The sequence below is a fragment of the Ranitomeya variabilis genome, chromosome 7, assembly GCF_051348905.1.
Source record: "Ranitomeya variabilis isolate aRanVar5 chromosome 7, aRanVar5.hap1, whole genome shotgun sequence".
Taxonomy (NCBI): Eukaryota; Metazoa; Chordata; class Amphibia; order Anura; family Dendrobatidae; genus Ranitomeya; species Ranitomeya variabilis.
In genome coordinates this window covers 154,623,144-154,642,040 of record NC_135238.1, presented here as the reverse complement: position 1 = coordinate 154,642,040, position 18,897 = coordinate 154,623,144, and the positions used below count along the sequence as shown (strand labels likewise).

Here is an 18,897-nt window from a genome sequence, read left to right as displayed (position 1 = left end):
TTCTGGATTTTATTTTTGATATTCTATCTCTCAAAGTTAAAATTAACTTACCCTTAAAATTATAGACTGTTCATGTCTTTGTCAGTGGGCAAACTTACAAAATCAGCAAGGGATCAAATAAACATTTCCCCCACTGAATATCCTGCCACTCCACATCCGGAGCAGGTTTCAGTTTTGGACCTGCACCGATCGTATATTGTTGACCCATCCTACAGATTGGTCATCAATTGTAAAGTGCCGGACAACCCCCCTAATAAAACACACCCACAATGTGCTTTCCTATATAAGGTATGAACATATCCTTAGAAACTAATTCATAAATAATCAACCAAACCCTGGACTGGAGTTACTGGTTGGCTTGTTCTCCCATGGCTTTATGGCTTTTCATGTTAATGTATATTACAGATGTATAATTGTGATCTAACCAGTGGCTCCAAGTCAATCACGCAGATCTTTCCAGCATCCAGTACATCTTTCACTGTGTCCACGCTGGTACCATACATATGTCCTCTGTATTCTCCATACTCCAGGAAACTGGTAAAAAATATTGAAATCTACATGAATTAACCAAAAGACCAATTCAGTACACTTTGACCTATGGAGCGAATATAGCGCTGCAGTTACTGCATGGTAATAATTGGTAAGTTAGGCTGACATCACACGTGTGCCTTTCACAGTGTGTATGGACCGTGATTTCTGTATTGGACGCCGATGTCCTTACCACAGACTAATAGCTGGCATTAGCTAACGATGGCATTAGCTGAAGTCAGGAAGCCGGCAGATGGCCTGTTAGGCTACTTTCACACTTCCGTCTTCTTCCCTCTGTCGCAATCCATCGTTATGGCAAAAAAAAAGGGATCCTGCAAATGTGCCTGCAGGATCCGTTTTTTTGCCATTGACTTTAACGACGGATTGCAACGGAAGGACACACATCACATCCGTCGTGTGACGGATGCGTCGTGTTTTTGCGGTCCGTCTTCACAAAAAAAAGTTCAATGCAACGTTTTTTTGTGCGACGGGTCCGCCATTTCTGACCACGCATGCGCGGCCGGAACTCCGCCCCCTCCTCCCTGCTCATCACACTGGGCAGCGGATGTGTTGTAAAACTGCGTCCGCTGCCCACGTTGTGCTAAATTTAGCACAACGTCCATCAGTACGTCGGGCCAACGGTTTGCGACTGCCCCATACCGACAGAAGTGTCAAAGTAGCCTTAAAGGGAATCTGTCACCCTGTTTTTGCTACCCCATCTGAGAGGAGCAAGATGTAGGGGCAGAGACCCTGATTCCAGTGATGTATTGATCTTGTGTTCATTTCAGGAGCCGCATTTACAGTTCTGCACGTTTTAGACCTGAAAACTCCTGTTTTGAACCTTCTTAGGTGCGATACATTGCGGAAAGTGTCATCGTCACCAGACTTTGTAATATCAGCTGCCCACAAAAAAATACTGTTAGAGATGTGCCTGACTACAAGCTCGTTGTCTGTTTCCAATAGCAACCAGCAGGTCTATTATATGGGCTGCATCTCAGGATCAATGGAAGCTGAATAATACAATGGATTTTACTAATCTACTAAGTATATAACACCTGTATATAAGCTATAAAATGGTGTTCAGAACTGGACATTATCGTTAATTATGAGCTGATTCCTTAAAATTATTTTTCACAATCGCTTATATATACAAAAATATGAATTTATCAACATGGCAGGTGGATTATAAATTTAATAATTTCATCTTACTGTGTACTGGGAGATTTGATATTCTTTTTAGTGAACTGCTTTTAATTTTAGGGACTCACAAGATAGTGAAGAACCATGATGTTGGTTGTGAATGTATTTTTTCCTGAAAAATCAACTAATATGCAACAATAATACTGTGCATATTTTTGCATTCATCTTTTCAGGATAAAAACAGGTGCTGTAATGCTGGTGTCTGTCCCCCTGTCAATAGTGTGAAGGAGCCAAACCCACCCATGCCCACCATGATCGGTAAGTGGGCGAATGGCTGCTCATCAGTATTTTGCACCTGTGCGGCCTCCACCTTTTATAATGGCGCTTGCTGCATCCTGCAGTGCATTAGTACTGTGACCAGGTATCGGCGAGTATGGCCCCTTTTATCTATTTCTTTTGCTCACCAGGTGTTGACATACCTGTGGCTGTAGATCATGCTTTCAAATGTCTCTTTAGATACAAAGAAATATTCTCGACCATGCTCTTCATAACTCTTTTTGTGGCGAGTGGTGTCTGTTGGAACATAATAATATTTTTTTTTTATTTCTATAGCACCAACATATTCCTCAGCACTTTACAATTCAGAGGGTACTTGTCCAAAACAAGATAAGACATTACAGAGAAACACATAGTTCAACAAATAGCAAGCTTACAATGTACAAGGAAGGAGAGGAGGCACGAAAGGTAAAAATAAGGTGCTTGTTATGTACGGTCCAGCCAACAATATAATAAATAGAGGCATTCAAATAACTCTGCATAGACCAGTCATCAGCCAGTAGCTGTACTAGTGCAGATGTAAGTGCTATTGAGTTCATAGAAGGGAGAACAGGGGTTAGATTAGTGAGGTGATGTCTAAAGAAATGTGTTTGTAGGACATACTTGAAACCGTGAATACTGGGAATTGCCTAGATTGTCTGGAAAAGTGCATTTCAGAAACTTGGTGCAGCACGAGAGAAGTCCTGGAGATGGGAGTGGGAGGCTCGCAGTATTTAGAATGTTAATCTTAAGAATATGACCCTGGCTGCTACATTCAGGATAGATTGGACAGGAGAGGTTAGCAAGAGGGAAACCGATTAGTAGGGAGTTGCAGTAACCCAGACGGGAATGAATCGGAGCAACATTAAGAGTTTTTGCAGAGTCAAAGGTGAGGAATCGTCGAATTCTAGAGAGGTTTTGAAGTGCAGATAACATGAGAGAGCAAGTGATAGGATAGAGAGTGAATGAAGGATCTGAATTAAATATAACCCCAAGACAGTAACCGTGCTGCTTGGGAACCAGACACAGAAATCTCAATTTCAGATTAGTGGAGGGAGGAAACACAAGAAGTACAGTTTTTGTAGATTCAGTTTTAGATAGAGGAAGGATATGATGTTGGAGCCAGTAGACAGACTGGTATTTTGTAGTAATGCAGGGGTGACATCAGGAAACGATGTATACAATTGGATGTCATCAGCAAAGAGATAGTACTGAAAACCAAATCTACTGATGGTTTGTCCAATGGGGGCAGTATACATAGAAAATAGGAGGGGGTGTCAGACTGAACTCTGAGGAACCCCGATTTTAAGGTGAAGAGAAGCGGACGTAGATCTGACAATTGATACCAGAAGTGGTCAGAGACGTAGGAGGAGAACCAAGGGAGACCAATAACCTTGAGACCGATAGAACGATAGTGAGGAGGAGCAGGTGGTTCACTGTGGCAAATGCAGCAGAGAGATCCAGGAGAATCAGCAGGGTGCAGTGGACATTACATTTTGTTTTAGTAGAACGTTAGAGTATTTAGTAAGGGCCGTTTCTGTAGAGTGTATAGAGCAAAAGCCAGATTGTAATTCATTGAAAAGAGAGTTTTCTGAGAGATAGGAGATTAGACTAGAGTGCACCAAACGTTCCAGGAGTTTAGAGATGAAGGGAAGATTAGAGACAGGTCTGTAGTTAGCAGTGCAGTTCTAGACAAGTGATATTTTTTAATAAAGGGGTTATGATGATGTGTTCGAAGAAGGAGCCAAAGATACCGGAAGAAATAGAAAGGTTAAATACTTTAGTTAGGTCGATAGTGACAGCCAGAGAGTGGGACTAGACTAGGTGAGAGGAAATAGGGTCACTGGTGCAGTTAGTAGGGTGAGAAGGAGCGAGGAGCCTGATAACCTTTATTATTGTAACCTGATTATTGTACTTGTTTTTATTATGTATACCCCTCCTCACATGTAATGCGCCATGGAATAAATGGCGCTATAATAATAAATAATAATAACCTCCTCTTCTGTGACAGGTTCAAAGACAGAAAGTGAATTTGGTGAAGTGTGAAAGTGAAGAGGACCCATGATATTGGGGGATTGGGAGAAAATTTTCTGTCGTATATGATCAATTTTTACTTTGAATTAATTGGCCTGATCTTTAGCGCTGAGGTTCCTGGTTGGGACCCATACTCTTGAACTGATACTTTCCAGTGTTTTATTATAATGTTTCAAAGCGGAGTTGGGACATGAGAGGGAGAAGATTAGGGCCAATGATGAATGTAAATTCTTAATTGCTGGGTATTGATGGCATATAGATTTCTGTAAACATGGCAAGTACGGGTTTCCTGAGTGGGGCAATAGTTCTTTAGAGAGAAGAAAAGAAGGTTGTGGTCAGAAAGAGGAAGATGGGAGTTAGTAAAATCATGCACTGTGCAGGTCTGGGAGAAAACCGGGGCCAGTGTATTCCCAACTTTATTTGGCAGGGGCAGCCGCCGTTGAGTGGGGGCGCCTTATGCGTAGGATTCTAGGGTGCCAACCCCCACGGTAGGCAGGGACACATTAATTGCGAGATACCCTAATATCTAATATCATTTACTCTCCTATACACCCAAAACCCACCCACCATTTGGACTCTGATTATAAGGTTCCATCTTTCCAGCTGTCCTTTCCTAGGTTTGAGGGACCAATAGGGAAAGTTTAATTGGGGATAGTCGACGTTGAGTGGGGGCGCCATATGCGCAGGTATCTTTTTAGGGTGCCAACCTCCACGATAGGCAGGCGAAAGGAGTATAGACATATATAAATCTACGGTATTTATAGGGTCACTATTTCCCACCTTATATAGAGGTAGGTGTTGTTCTGCTCATATACATTTTTCCCTCCAGGGTATAGTTTTTTCTTTTTCTTTTTGTGTTGTTTTTTAACTTTTGCTCTCGTCCTTTGCTCGCTCTCTTCATCCATTAAAACAAAAAAGTAGTAATTCAGTATGATGGGGAAGTACCCAGCCTCTGCTTACCACAGTCGGTGTCATGAGAATACACTGAGAGATTCCTGAATCATGTCAATTGGTGAATAGGATTAAGTTCATTTCCATAACTTTTCCTATTTCTAAAGTGTCAGAGATGTATGCAGTATAAAGAAGATGTAGCATTTTTACTGCAACACAGGTTGGCACTTTGTGGGACGCTACAGCATTAACATATGCATTCACGTCCCATTGTTTATAATTATCGGCAGAAGTAGCCTATACATCCCGAGTCACTCTCGGCCTCTGCCTAGTGGTGCGCATGCACTCCACGACAGGGAATCCTTGCGGTTTCATTAAGCGGGAGAACGGCTTCAGAGAACCGGAAATACGCTGTAGTAGCTCATGGTACGCGTCACACGCCAAAGGGCGGAGTTTGTTGAATGCGATACCGAGCGAAATCTATTAATATCACAGAAGGGTGAGACCCGCAAGAGCGGCGGACATGATTAGCATTCTCCCCTGATGAATCCATAAGGAAGAAACGCGTCGGGAGACGCTTTCCACAGCACAAAGCTTCAACATAGTGTCCGGTACAAAGTGGACAGGAACAGAGAAATGGCTGGGGATGGCCGGTGTGGGGTGAGATCTACCCATGGACATGGGTTTGTTTAAACATACCGTCTTATGTATATCAACCTCTTTATATACTGTTCCATCCACATTAGCCTCTGGGTATAAGGCTGGTATAATTTGTTATGTCAGAGATTATGAATGAATCCATAGGGGACAGGGATATTGTTTGAATGAAAAAACTGGTTCCCATAAATATGGATATGGTCATTCACTTTTCAATGGTATGTTGAAGCTTTAAGGAAACGCTGTGTTGCTGAACTGACATCATTCAAAATCTGTGGCTAGTCTTCAAAATAGCACTGCATTCAAGAATACACAGGAATCGCACAGAAATGGAAGAATTTTCAAAGGAAGAAAGGATGAAAATCGCTCAAACAAGAACTGAAAGACTCTTGGCTGGCTACAAAAGGCGTTTGCAAGCTGTGAAAGTTTTAAAAGGGGTGTGACGAGGTAATAACCATGCAGGGTGCCCACATTTTTGCATCACCCCCTTATCCTTTTGCAGTTTTTAAAATGTAAAAGATTACTTTTTTTTTCTTTGCCTAAAATACAAAGGAAACATGTTATTTTTAACTATAGACTTTTTAGAGATCATTTCATCTTCAACTTGCTTAACTGTTCCCAATAAAAGTAATTTTGACCAGGGGTGCCTAAACTTTTACATGCCACTGTACATCACATAGGAACACCATGACTGCTGTATATACATAAAATAGAAGAAAATAAGACTGCAGTAAATACATGACGTAGGAGACACTCAGACTGCTGTATATACATCACATAGGCGACACCAAGTTTGCTGTATATACATGGGATTCACTGAGACTGCTGCTTACATCACATAGGAGACACTCAGACTGCTGTATATCTATATAAAAGCGAGTGTATGTGTTTATGTATAGATCAGATGTCATAATGGTTGCCATGGCAATGATGATATCATAATGGTTGCCATGGCAACAATGATGTCATAAAGTTGCCATGGCGAAGATGATGTCATAATAGGTTGCAATGGTGACAGTTATGTCATAATGGTTGCCATGGCGATGATGTCATAATAGGTTGCAGTGGTGATGGTTATGTCATAATGGTTGCCATGGTGATGATGATGTCATAATAGGTTGCCATGGCAACAATTATGTCGTAATGGTTGCCATGGCAAAGATGATGTCATAATGGTTATATGGGTATGGAACTATGGGATGGAGGATGTGTGATGGGTATATGGGCACGGTACTATGGGATGGAGGATATGTATGATGGGAATATGGGCACGGGACTATGGGATGGAGGATATGTATGATGGGAATATGGGCACAGGACTATGGGATGGAGGATGTGTGATGGGTATATGGGCACGGGGCTATGGGATGGAGGATGTGTATGATGGGTATATGGGCACGGGACTATGGGATGGAAGATTATTATTATTTATTTATATAGCACCATTAATTCCATGGTGCTGTACATTAGACGGGGTTACATCAAAATACAAATATCACTTACAGTAAACAAAACTAACAATGACAGACTGGTAGAGAGGGAAGAGGACCCTGCCCTTGCGAGCTTACATTCTACAGGATTGTGGGGAAGGAGACAGTAGGTCGGGGGTTGCAGTAGCTCCGATGGTGTTGAGGTGGCCGTGTGGTCATTACAGGTTGTAAGCTTCTTTGAAGCGATGGGTTTTCAGGTTCCGCTTGAAGGATCCAAATGTGGTGGATAACCTGACGTGTTGGGGCACAGAATTCCAGATGATTGGGGATATTCGGAAGAAGTCTTGGAGGCAATTGGGTGAGGAGCGAATAAGAGTGGAGGAGAGAAGGATGTCTTGGGAGGATCGGAGATTAAGTGAGGGAAGATATTGAGAGATCAGTTCAGAAATATAAGAAGGAGAAACGTTATGGATGGCTTTGTAGGTCAGTGTTAGTAGTTTAAACTGGATAATCTGGGAAATTGGGAGTCAGTGAAGGGATTTGCAGAGAGCGGAAGCAGGAGTGTAGCGAGGAGAGATTAGTCGAGCAGCAGAGTTAAGGATGGACTGGAGAGGTGTGAGAGTGTTAGAAGGTAGGCCACAGAGGAGGATGTTGCAGTAGTCGAGGCGGGAGATGATTAGGGCATGCACAAGCACTTTGGTAGAGTGAGGGTTGAGGAAAGGATGGATTCTGGAAATATTTTTGAGCTGGAGGCGACAGGAGGTGGCGAGAGCTTGGATATGCGGTTTAAAGGACAGGGCAGAGTCAAGGGTTACTCTGAGGCGGCGGATTACCAGGACACAGGAAAGTATGAATTCATTTATTGTGATAGATAGATCAGGTAGGGAAGATTTGCGAGATGGAGGAAAGATAATTAGTTCAGATTTGTCTACATTGAGTTTGAGGAAGCGAGAGGAGAAGAAGGAGGATATGGCTGATAGACACTCTGGGATTCTGGAGAGCAGAGAGGTGACCTCTGGGCCAGAGAGGTAGATCTGAGTGTCATCGGCATATAGATGGTTCTGGAAGCCATAGGATTTTATGAGTTTTCCCAGGCCAAAAGTATAGATTGAGAAGAGAAGGGGTCCTAAGACAGAGCCTTGAGGGACTCCAACAGAGAGGGGGCGAGATGAAGAGGTAGTATGGGAGTAGGAAACGCTAAATGTGCGGTTGGTGAGGAAATCCAGGATATGGCGAGGTCTTTGACACCAAAGGAAGAGAGGATCTGTAGTAGGAGGCAGTGGTCAACTGTGTCTAAGGCAGAGGACAGGTCTAGAAGGAGGAGTACAGAGAAATGTCTGTTAGATTTGGCTGTAAGTAAGTTGTTCGTAAGTTTGGTCATGGCAGTCTCAGTGGAATGGTGGGGATGGAAGCCAGATTGTAGGTTGTCAAAGAGAGAGTTAGATGGGTATATGGGCACGGGACTATGGGATGGAGGATATGTATGATGGGTATATGGGCACGGTACTATGGGATGGAGGATAATCATTATAATTTGCTATAATTTAGTTACTATGCCCGGGCATCGCCGGGCTCTTCAGCTAGTACATCATATAAAATACACCAAAACTGTTGTATATATCACATAGGCTACACTGGGACAAATCACATATCACATACATCACATATGCGACTGCTGCCTTCATCATAAAAGCTGGACAGGAGCACAGTACATGCTGACTTTGCCCACAAAGACCGTCCTGACTCTGGCACCAGCCAACATCAAGTTGTAATCCAGCATTGCGTGTGCAGCAACGTTCAGTAGTGAGCTCCGCTTTTGCATGCTTGCAGACAAAGAAAGAGTTAAAGGGCCAGAGGCTGACAAAATGGGGCTGCCAGCCGAAACACTGTGATCCTGGGAATCTGTCCTGAGGCCAGAGTAAGAGACGTTTAGAACCAAGTGCAGGTTCCCCACCTCTGAAATAAGCCATCAATATCAGGTGAGTGGGAAGCCGACTCCTGATACCTTCACCAATAAGCTGATTGAGGGCCCCATTTATTGCTTATGAAATACAAATCTGTACATTTTGTAGTGCCTCTGTCTGATATTCCAGCTCAGTCCTTTTCATTTAAAAGTAATGCATCATTAGAAAATGACCTAAAAGTTTTTATGTTAAGACGTCTGTGATTTCTCTCATACGCAAAGAAATGATGATTTCTATCCGTGTTTTGAATCAGATTTTGATCAGTGGCTAAGTGCACACAGCGTCTTTTTCAGGCAATTTCCGTGCACATGTTCAAGTCACTTCAGGGTTTGGAAAACCTGGAGCCGTGAAAAGAAGTATCATGTTCGTTCTTTGAGATGTTTCTTTGTGGACCCCCCACTCTGTTAATAGAAGATATAGCAAAAATATGCCGGGAAAGGAGCCACCGTGAATACAACAACAAAACTGCTGCTGGCACTTTCCTGAAGTGGCTTTGTGAGAGAAAACTCCGGTGGCTGCACCTGCATCTAAAAGACGCGGTATGCACATAGCCAATATTTGGTCAGAGTGTCAGTTTTTACCATCAGAGTTTCATCAGTTTGTCTTGTAAGGAAAAAAAAACCTGATGGAGGTTCGTCAAGCTTCTCTTATCAAACAGTCAGTGAAAAACCGACAGTACTAAGATATAACATAGATGTCATCCGAGTGTTGGCCTAAGTTTGTCACGTTTCATAGACTTGCTGATCAATCTTATAATATACAGTATCTTTATATAGAACATTCTCCTAATTTCCTTTTTTTCACCTAGCCATAGTTCCACAATTCCGGTTGCCTATAACCATCACAGAGAACTGATTTAAGTCAATGTGCGCTTCCCCCGATGTCAGCTACTGACAGGCCGGTTTACCAGACTGAGGTATGACCTTCTAAATCTCCTTTTTTTTACAGGTTTTACAGCAAGGAACTTTGACAGGTGTCATTGGTAAAACTGCACAGATATTTATAGAATGGAAACTTACATATTTTTGTAAATGTTATATATATATATATATATACAGTATATATATACACTGTATATTGTAAGGTTTCTCTTACTGAGAGTGTTGGGGGACACTCACTTGGCCGCGATATTCAAGCACACGGGCACGGGTTTATAAAACAAAGCAGTCCATGCGGTTTATTAAGCCTCATAAACCGGGTTACGCACAGTTCATAACATGAAACACAACAGGCACCAACTGGTGATATTTACTTGCAGCTTCTAACACTTCAGTGTACGGCTTTGCCTCACGGCCACTAACACGCTGGTCCTCCCTTAACCAGTTCCCAAGGGAGACCACACAGTTCACAGAACTTCACAAGCACTACCGGCCTGTACGATACCTGACGGGAGCTCCGGCTCCACCTGCTGACTCCTTGCCAGTCCACACCTCCGGGTAAGCTGCCTTACAGGGATCACCAACTTGCCTGGCCGGCACACACTAGTTAGTCCAGACCTCACCGAAGGACTCCAGCTTCCCCAGTACCACTGTGCACTGCTCCGGGATCCGGTCCTCCTACCAGGACCTCCCACGCCAGCAGGTGCCCTCCAGGAAGCCTCCTCTCAGGCTTCCAACACAGGAACACACCGAGCCCTCAGGAACTTCCTCAGGGATTTTGCACTTGGACCCTTCAGGTCCAAACACTGGAACCACACAGGAACATGTGACCCACACCCTGGTCACGTTATGTACCTGTAACCACACCCACAGTAATGGATCACATGGGCTGGTCACGTGATCCTGACATCACTGCAGGTCAATTCTCACGGCCTCAATACAACTCCGTGCACATCCCGGGGAGACCATGCAGCGCCCCCTACCTGTTACAGGGGTTACTGCATCACATATATCACAATATATATATATATATATATATATATATATATATATATATATATATATATATATATATATATATATCAGTTCATTAATATTTCCAGTGTCCTAATATACAGGTCCTTCTCAAAAAATTAGCATATAGTGTTAAATTTCATTATTTACCATAATGTAATGATTACAATTAAACTTTCATATATTATAGATTCATTATCCACCAACTGAAATTTGTCAGGTCTTTTATTGTTTTAATACTGATGATTTTGGCCTAAAACTCCTGAAAACCCAAAAAACCTGTCTCAATAAATTAGCATATTTCACCCGTCCAATCAAATAAAAGTGTTTTTTAATAACAAACAAAAAAACCATCAAATAATAATGTTCAGTTATGCACTCAATACTTGGTCGGGAATCCTTTGGCAGAAATGACTGCTTCAATGCGGCGTGGCATGGAGGCAATCAGCCTGTGACACTGCTGAGATGTTATGGAGGCCCAGGATGCTTCAATAGCGGCCTTAAGCTCATCCAGAGTGTTGGGTCTTGCGTCTCTCAACTTTCTCTTCACAATATCCCACAGATTCTCTATGGGGTTCAGGTCAGGAGAGTTGGCAGGCCAATTGAGCACAGTAATACCATGGTCAGTAAACCATTTACCAGTGGTTTTGGCACTGTGAGCAGGTGCCAGGTCGTGCTGAAAAATGAAATCTTCATCTCCATAAAGCATTTCAGCCGATGGAAGCATGAAGTGCTCCAAAATCTCCTGATAGCTAGCTGCATTGATCCTGCCCTTGATGAAACACAGTGGACCAACACCAGCAGCTGACATGGCACCCCACACCATCACTGACTGTGGGTACTTGACACTGGACTTCAGGCATTTTGGCATTTCCTTCTCCCCAGTCTTCCTCCAGACTCTGGCACCTTGATTTCCGAATGACATGCAAAATTTGCTTTCATCAGAAAAATGTACTTGGGACCACTTAGCAACAGTCCAGCGCTGCTTCTCTGTAGCCCAGGTCAGGCGCTTCTGCCGCTGTTTATGGTTCAAAAGTGGCTTTACCTGGGGAATGCGGCACCTGTAGCCCATTTCCTGCACACGCCTGTGCACGGTGGCTCTGGATGTTTCCACACCAGACTCAGTCCACTGCTTCCTCAGGTTCCCCAAGGTCTGGAATCGGTCCTTCTCCACAATCTTCCTCAGGGTCCGGTCACCTCTTCTCGTTGTGCAGCGTTTTCTGCCACATTGTTTCCTTCCAACAGACTTACCATTGAGGTGCCTTGATACAGCACTCTGGGAACAGCCTATTTGTTGAGAAATTTCCTTCTGGGTCTTACCCTCTTGCTTGAGGGTGTCAATGATGGCCTTCTTGACATCTGTCAGGTCGCTAGTCTTACCCATGATGGGGGTTTTGAGTAATAAACCAGGCAGGGAGTTTTTAAAAGCCTCAGGTATCTTTTGCATGTGTTTAGAGTTAATTAGTTGATTCAGAAGATTAGGGTAATAGGTCGTTTAGAGAACCTTTTCTTGATATGCTAATTTATTGAGACAGGTTTTTTGGGTTATCAGGAGTTGTATGCCAAAATCATCAGTATTAAAACAATAAAAGACCTGACAAATTTCAGTTGGTGGATAATGAATCTATAATATATGAAAGTTTAATTGTAATCATTACATTATGGTAAATAATGAAATTTAACACTATATGCTAATTTTTTGAGAAGGACTTGTATGTATTTACTGGATTAAGAATATTAGCACTTACGTGGCACTGGGCTATAAAAGATGTTGGGATTTAGCCTAATAAGTTGTTTTCTTAATTCATTAACACCAACTCCGGATGGTCCTGTAAAAAAAGAAACTTGTTATAAAAGTAAAATAATGAACAAATAATATCCCACTACTCCAACATCTAAACATCTATTGGGATGTTATTCTGCCACCACAAAAATAGGAACGTGCGCAGAATTGATCAAACTTATGATATATACAGTACATATGTACACACATCATATCTATGACAAAAATCAGTGCATTTCACTATTATATGTATAAAGTATAAATATATATACACATATTTGCACAGTACATACACATGCGCACTCATACACACATTCAGTTCTGCAGTCTCTGAACTAGATGGACTAACCCATTAGAACAATAAGTCTATGACGGTCACAAGGTCTTCTCTGATATCTTACAACCTCTTCATAAGGGGCAGCTAAAGTGTGGTAACAGCTACTTGGACATCTAGAGTAACAGGAAAATTGGATGTTGTGGGAATTTCTGCGGCAAAGGCGCATGCTTCTCCGAAATCCAGCTGTGGAAGACAGAAAAAAATTATTGCCACAATAAAAACAGACAAAATATTACTATGTATTTCCTGTGTGCATGTCCTATTGGGGTATATAAAAGTCATAAAAGAAATAGAGATGGATCCAGCTACACCAATAAAGATTCCTGAAGTTTCCTGAATTCCTGAAGTTATTCATTCATATTAAAAATCCCACAAAACATCGATAACAGTCCAAAAGCGAAACACCACCGACGTGTTTCTGGTTCATATCACACCCTTAGTCATGGTGTAAGGGCACTACCTGCACAAGGAACGCATTGGTGGTGTTTCACTTTTGGACTGTTATGGATGTTTTGTGGGATTTTTAATGTGAACGATTAAAACTTTAGGAATTTGTATCCATGCAGCTGAATTTCTCTCTACACTATGTTCCAAATTATTATGCAAATGACATTTTTCTCTGATTTTCCTAAATGGTCGGTGCAAATGACAGTCAGTCTAATAAAAGTCATCACCCGTTAGATTATACATTGAATTTTATTGAAGAAACCTCCCAATGAGAACAGTATAATCTCCAAAATGAATAAAAACTTAAAATGAATGCACTGTTCCAAATTATTACGCACAGTAGAATTTCTAAACATTTGATATGTTTTAAAGAACTGAAAATGCTCATTTGTGGAATTTGCAGCATTAGGAGGTCACATTCACTGAACAAAAAAGATATTTAACTCCAAAACCTCCTAACAGGCCAAGTTACATGTTAACATAAGAACCTTCTTTGAGACCACCTTCACAATTCCTGCATCCATTGAGTTTCTGCTTGTATTTCTTTGCATGAAGTAAGAATAGCCTCCCAGAGCTGCTGTTTGGATGTGAACTGCCTCCCACCCTCATAGATCTTTTGCTTGATGATCCTCCAAAGGTTCTCTATAGGGTTGAGGTCAGGGGAAGATGGTGGCCACACCATGAGTTTATCTCCTTTAATGCCCATATCAGCCAATAACTCAGAGGTATTATTTGCAGCATGAGATGGTGCATTGTCAGCATGAAGATGATTTGGCTCCTGAAGGCACGTTTCTGCTTTTTATACCACGGAGGAAAGTTGTCAGTCAGAAACTCTATTTACTTTGCAGAGGTCATTTTCACACATTCAGGAACCTTAAAGGGCCTTACCAGCTGTTTCTCCATGATTCCGGCCCAAAACATGACTCCTCCACCTTGCTGACGTTGCAGCCTTGTTGGGACATGGTGCCATCCACCAACCATCCACTACTCCATCCATTTGGACCATCCAGGGTTGCTCGACACTCATCAGTAAACAAGAATGTTTGGAAAGTAGTCTTCATGTATGTGTGGGCCCAATGCAACCATTTCTGCTTGTGAACACTGTTTAAGGGTGGCCAAATAGTAGGTTTATGCACCACAGCAAGCCTTTGAAGGATCCTACACCTTGAGGTTTGAGGGACTCCAGAGGCACCAGCAGCTTCAAATATCTGTTTGCTGCTTTGCAATGGCTTTTTAGCAGCTGCTCTCTTAATCTGATGAACTTGCCTGGCAGAAATCATCCTCATTATGCCTTTATCAGCACAAACACATTTGTGCTCAGATACAGCCACAAATCTCTTAACAGTACGATGATCACGCTTAAGTTTTCGGGAAATTTCTAATGTTTTCATCCCTTCACCAAGGCATTGCACTATTTGATGCTTTTCAGCAGCAGAGAGATCCTTTTTCTTTCCCATGTTACTTGAAACCTGTGGCCTGCTTAATAATGTGGAACATCATTTTTAAGTAGTTTTCCTTTAATTAGAATCACCTGGAAAACTAATGATCACATGTGTTTAAGATTTATTTCAGTGATCCATTGAGCCCTGAGACACAATACCATCCACGAGTTTATTTGAAAAACAAAACAATTAAATCTTTATCACACTTAAATCCAATTTGCATAATAATTTGGAACACAGTGTACTTCATTTACTTGTCTTCCCGTCTGAGCATTGGTGTCGATCCGACCTCCAGAGAACTAAGGACTACTGTGGAGAGCTGGCTACTCCTTCTATTTTTTTTTATTTAGAAGTCATACAGGGGGTCTTCCTATTCAGAAATCAGTTGTTGCCATTAATATAAAAGCTAGAGTTGTATTAGTGCAAAAGTTGTAAAGCATAAATTAACTATAGATAAATTTTTAAATAAATATATATTTTGTATTGCTGTAAACCTACTGACCTACTGACAGAATAACCCTAACATATCATTTATATTTCATAGTAAACACCATAAAAATTTGAAAATAAAAATGCTATTGCTCTCAGAAGGTGTCGACGAAAGAGCAAAATATAAATTAATTGTGCTATACAACTCAGAACTAGCCACAGTAGCACAGTAGCAAGGGGTTAAATTTTCACGTTGAACCGGAAACATGATATAATATTGTTTTCAGAGTGGAATAAAACGTTTTTTGTATTTGTTTTTTTATTTCGCCTATCCGTTACATTGATATTGTAAAAGTATGTGGCATCTAATGAGTTAACTTTTGTCATGTCTGAATTGGTGTTATCAGATAGTGATCACTGTGGGCGTGTACTTCTCCCTGGAAGAGTTGGCCAACTGTAGGTAAAGTGAACACACTGGAGAAATTAAAACAAGCCCCAACAATAACTTTAGTTTCTCTGTGTGTAAGGGTACCGTCACACAGTGCCATTTTCATCATCGCTCCAGCGTCGTAGACTGCGGTCACACGTTGCAATACACAGCGCTGGAGCGATAATTTCATGACGTATTTGCGATGTAGAAGCCGTTGGTTACTGTGCGCACATCGTATACAACCTGTGTCACACAATGCAATCATGCCGCCACAGCGGGACACTAGACGACGAAAGAAAGTTTCAAACGATCTGCTACGACGTACGATTCTCAGCAGGGGTCTGGATCGCAGTAGCGTGTCAGACACAGCGATATCGTAAATGCATCGCTGGAACGTCACGAATCGTGCCGTTGTAGCGATCAAAATTGCACTGTGTGACGGTACCCTAAGGGTACCATCACACAGTACCATTTTGATCGCTACGACGGTACGATTCGTGACGTTCTAGCGATATCGTTACGATATCGCAGTGTCTGACACGCAGCAGCGATCAGGGATCCTGCTGAGAATCGTACGTCGTAGCAGATCGTTTGGAACTTTCTTTCGTCGCTTGATCACCCGCTGACATCGCTGGATCGTTGTGTGTGACAGCGATCCAGCGATGTGTTCGCTTGTAACCAGGGTAAACATCGGGTAACTAAGCGCAGGGCCGCGCTTAGTAACCCGATGTTTACCGTGGTTACCAGCGTACACATAAAAAAACCAAACAGTACATACTTACATTCCGGTGTCTGTCCTACGGCGTCTCAGCTTCTCTGCACTGTGAGCGCCTGCCGGCCGGAAAGCGAGCACAGCGGTGACGTCTGACGTCACCGCTGTGCTTTCCGGCTTATGGCGCTTACACAGTGGAGAGAAGCAGAACGCCGGGGACAGACACCGGAATGTAAGTATGTACTGTTTGTTTTTTTTACGTTTACGCTGGTAACCACAGTAAACATCGGGTTACTAAGCGCGGCCCTGCGCTTAGTTACCCGATGTTTACCCTGGTTACCGGGGACTTCGGCATCGCTCCAGCGCCGTGATTGCAACGTGTGACCGCAGTATACGACGCTGGAGCGATAATCATACGATCGCTGCGACGTCACGGATCGTGCCGTCGTAGCGATTAAAATGGTACTGTGTGACGGTACCCTAAGATATAAGAATACAGACCTAATCTCCTGCATCATTAAAATGCTGGGAGATTAGAGCACAGGTGACTCAAACTTTCAGATAAGGTCTCTTTGGGGAGAGGGGCAGCACAGCTGAGTTTAACTGTGTTACATTACAAACCCTGCTATCAACTCTCCTCCTCTGAGCACTTGTCAGCTCTGCCACTTCCCCTCACAAGGACCTTATATGAAAGGTGTGAGTCATCTGTGTGCTAATCTAACAGCACTTTCAAATCAGATTAGAGAAGGAGATCATAGCTATAGCCTTACATCTCACACACTGAAAAACATGCTTTGAGACATTGTGGGGGTATGCTCTGTTTCTGCTACAGTATGTTGCTTCCTGTTTATGATTGGTCTGCATCATAGAGGGAAAATAATTACACGCCCCCAGTGAAAACTGTCTGATAATACACTCTTGAGCTAAACAAACGTTAACTCACTGGGTGCCAAATACTTTGATTGCTAATATCTCCACAATCAAGAGCTGAAATGAAAAAAAAAACATTTCTTTCAAAGGAATGTGTCATCAGACAATCACCTATTGCTTGAATTAATTTTTTTTTGTTTAATTGCATTTTTTCAAAAAACTATTGGATTTGTCCATATTATTATCTATTTTAACCCCTTTCTGCCAGCTGACAGAATAGTACGTCAGCTGGCAGAACCCCCGCTTTGAGGTGGGCTCCGGAGGTGAGCCCACCTGAAAGCCATGACATGTCAGCTGTTTTGTACAGCTGACATGTGCGCGCAATGAGCGCGAGCGGAATCGCGATCGGCCCGCGCCCATTAACTAGTTAAATGCTGCTGTCAAACGCTGACAGCGGCATTTAACTAGCGCTCCCGGCGTGTAGTGCATGCTCCTCGTGTAGTGCATGCTTCTAGCCTTCTATGGAGGCTATTGAAGCATACCAAAATTTAAAAAAAAAAGTGTTTAAAAATATAAAAAAAAATAAAAAATATATAAAAGTTCAAATCACCCCCCTTTCGCCCCAATCAAAATAAAACAATTAAAAAAATCAAACCTACACATATTTGGTATCGCCGCATTCAGAATCGCCCGATCTATCAATAAAAATAAAGGATTAACTTGATTGCTAAATGGCGTGGTGAGAAAAAAAATCAAAATGGCAAAATTATGTTTTTTTGGTCGCCGCAACATTGCATTAAAATGCAATAACGGGCGATCAAAAGAACATATCTGCACCAAAATGGTATCATTAAAAACGCCAGCTCGGCACGCAAAAAATAAGCCCTCACCTGACCCCACATCACGAAAAATGGAGACGCTACGGGTATCGGAATATGGCACAATTTTTTATTTTTTTTTAAGCAAACTTTGGAATTTTTTTTTACCACTTAGATAAAAGAGAACCTAGACATGTTTGGTGTCTATGAACTTGTAATGACCTGGAGACTCATAATGGCAGGTCAGTTTTAGCATTTGGTGAACCTAGCAAAAAAGCCAAACAAAAAACAAGTGTGAGATTGCACTTTTTTTGCATTTTCATCGCACTTGGAATTTTTTTCCCATTTTCTGTTACATGGCATGGTAAAACCAATGGTATCGTTCAAAAGTACATCTCGTCCCGCAAAAAATAAGCCCTCACATGGCCATATTGAAGGAAAAATAAAAAAAGCTATGGCTCTGGGAAGGAGGGGAGCGAAAAACGAAAACGAAAAAAGCTCCAGGGGTGAAGGGGTTAAAAATAAAAATGAGAAATATTGCAATTTGCCCACTCACCACCCAGACTTTCCTACACTCATACTTCCTGTTGTCTTAGGAAATCCACATGTACCGTAGCAAAAATAGACTGACTCAGGCAGGAAAGGACAGGAAGTATAAGTCTAAACAACAAAAGTGGCCATTGTAAAAATTGCAAGATTATCAATTTAAAAAATAAAGATTGATACAAAAGGAATATATGTAACACAAAAACCTGATTTAAACAATTGTTAGTTCTCT

General features: G+C 42.0%; 1 protein-coding gene across 1 annotated transcript in view; it reads right to left on the bottom strand.

The window, feature by feature from the left end:
• MPP4 (MAGUK p55 scaffold protein 4) overlaps window positions 1-18,897 on the bottom strand; it is a 136,770-nt gene that overhangs the window by 11,740 nt on the left and 106,133 nt on the right. The window contains exons 15-18 of the mRNA XM_077272114.1: window positions 12,984-13,154; window positions 12,600-12,680; window positions 2,148-2,241; window positions 426-534 (exon numbers count right to left, since the gene is read on the bottom strand). Coding sequence (XP_077128229.1) covers window positions 426-534; window positions 2,148-2,241; window positions 12,600-12,680; window positions 12,984-13,154 — 455 coding nt within the window. The remainder of the gene's footprint in view (window positions 1-425; window positions 535-2,147; window positions 2,242-12,599; window positions 12,681-12,983; window positions 13,155-18,897) is intronic.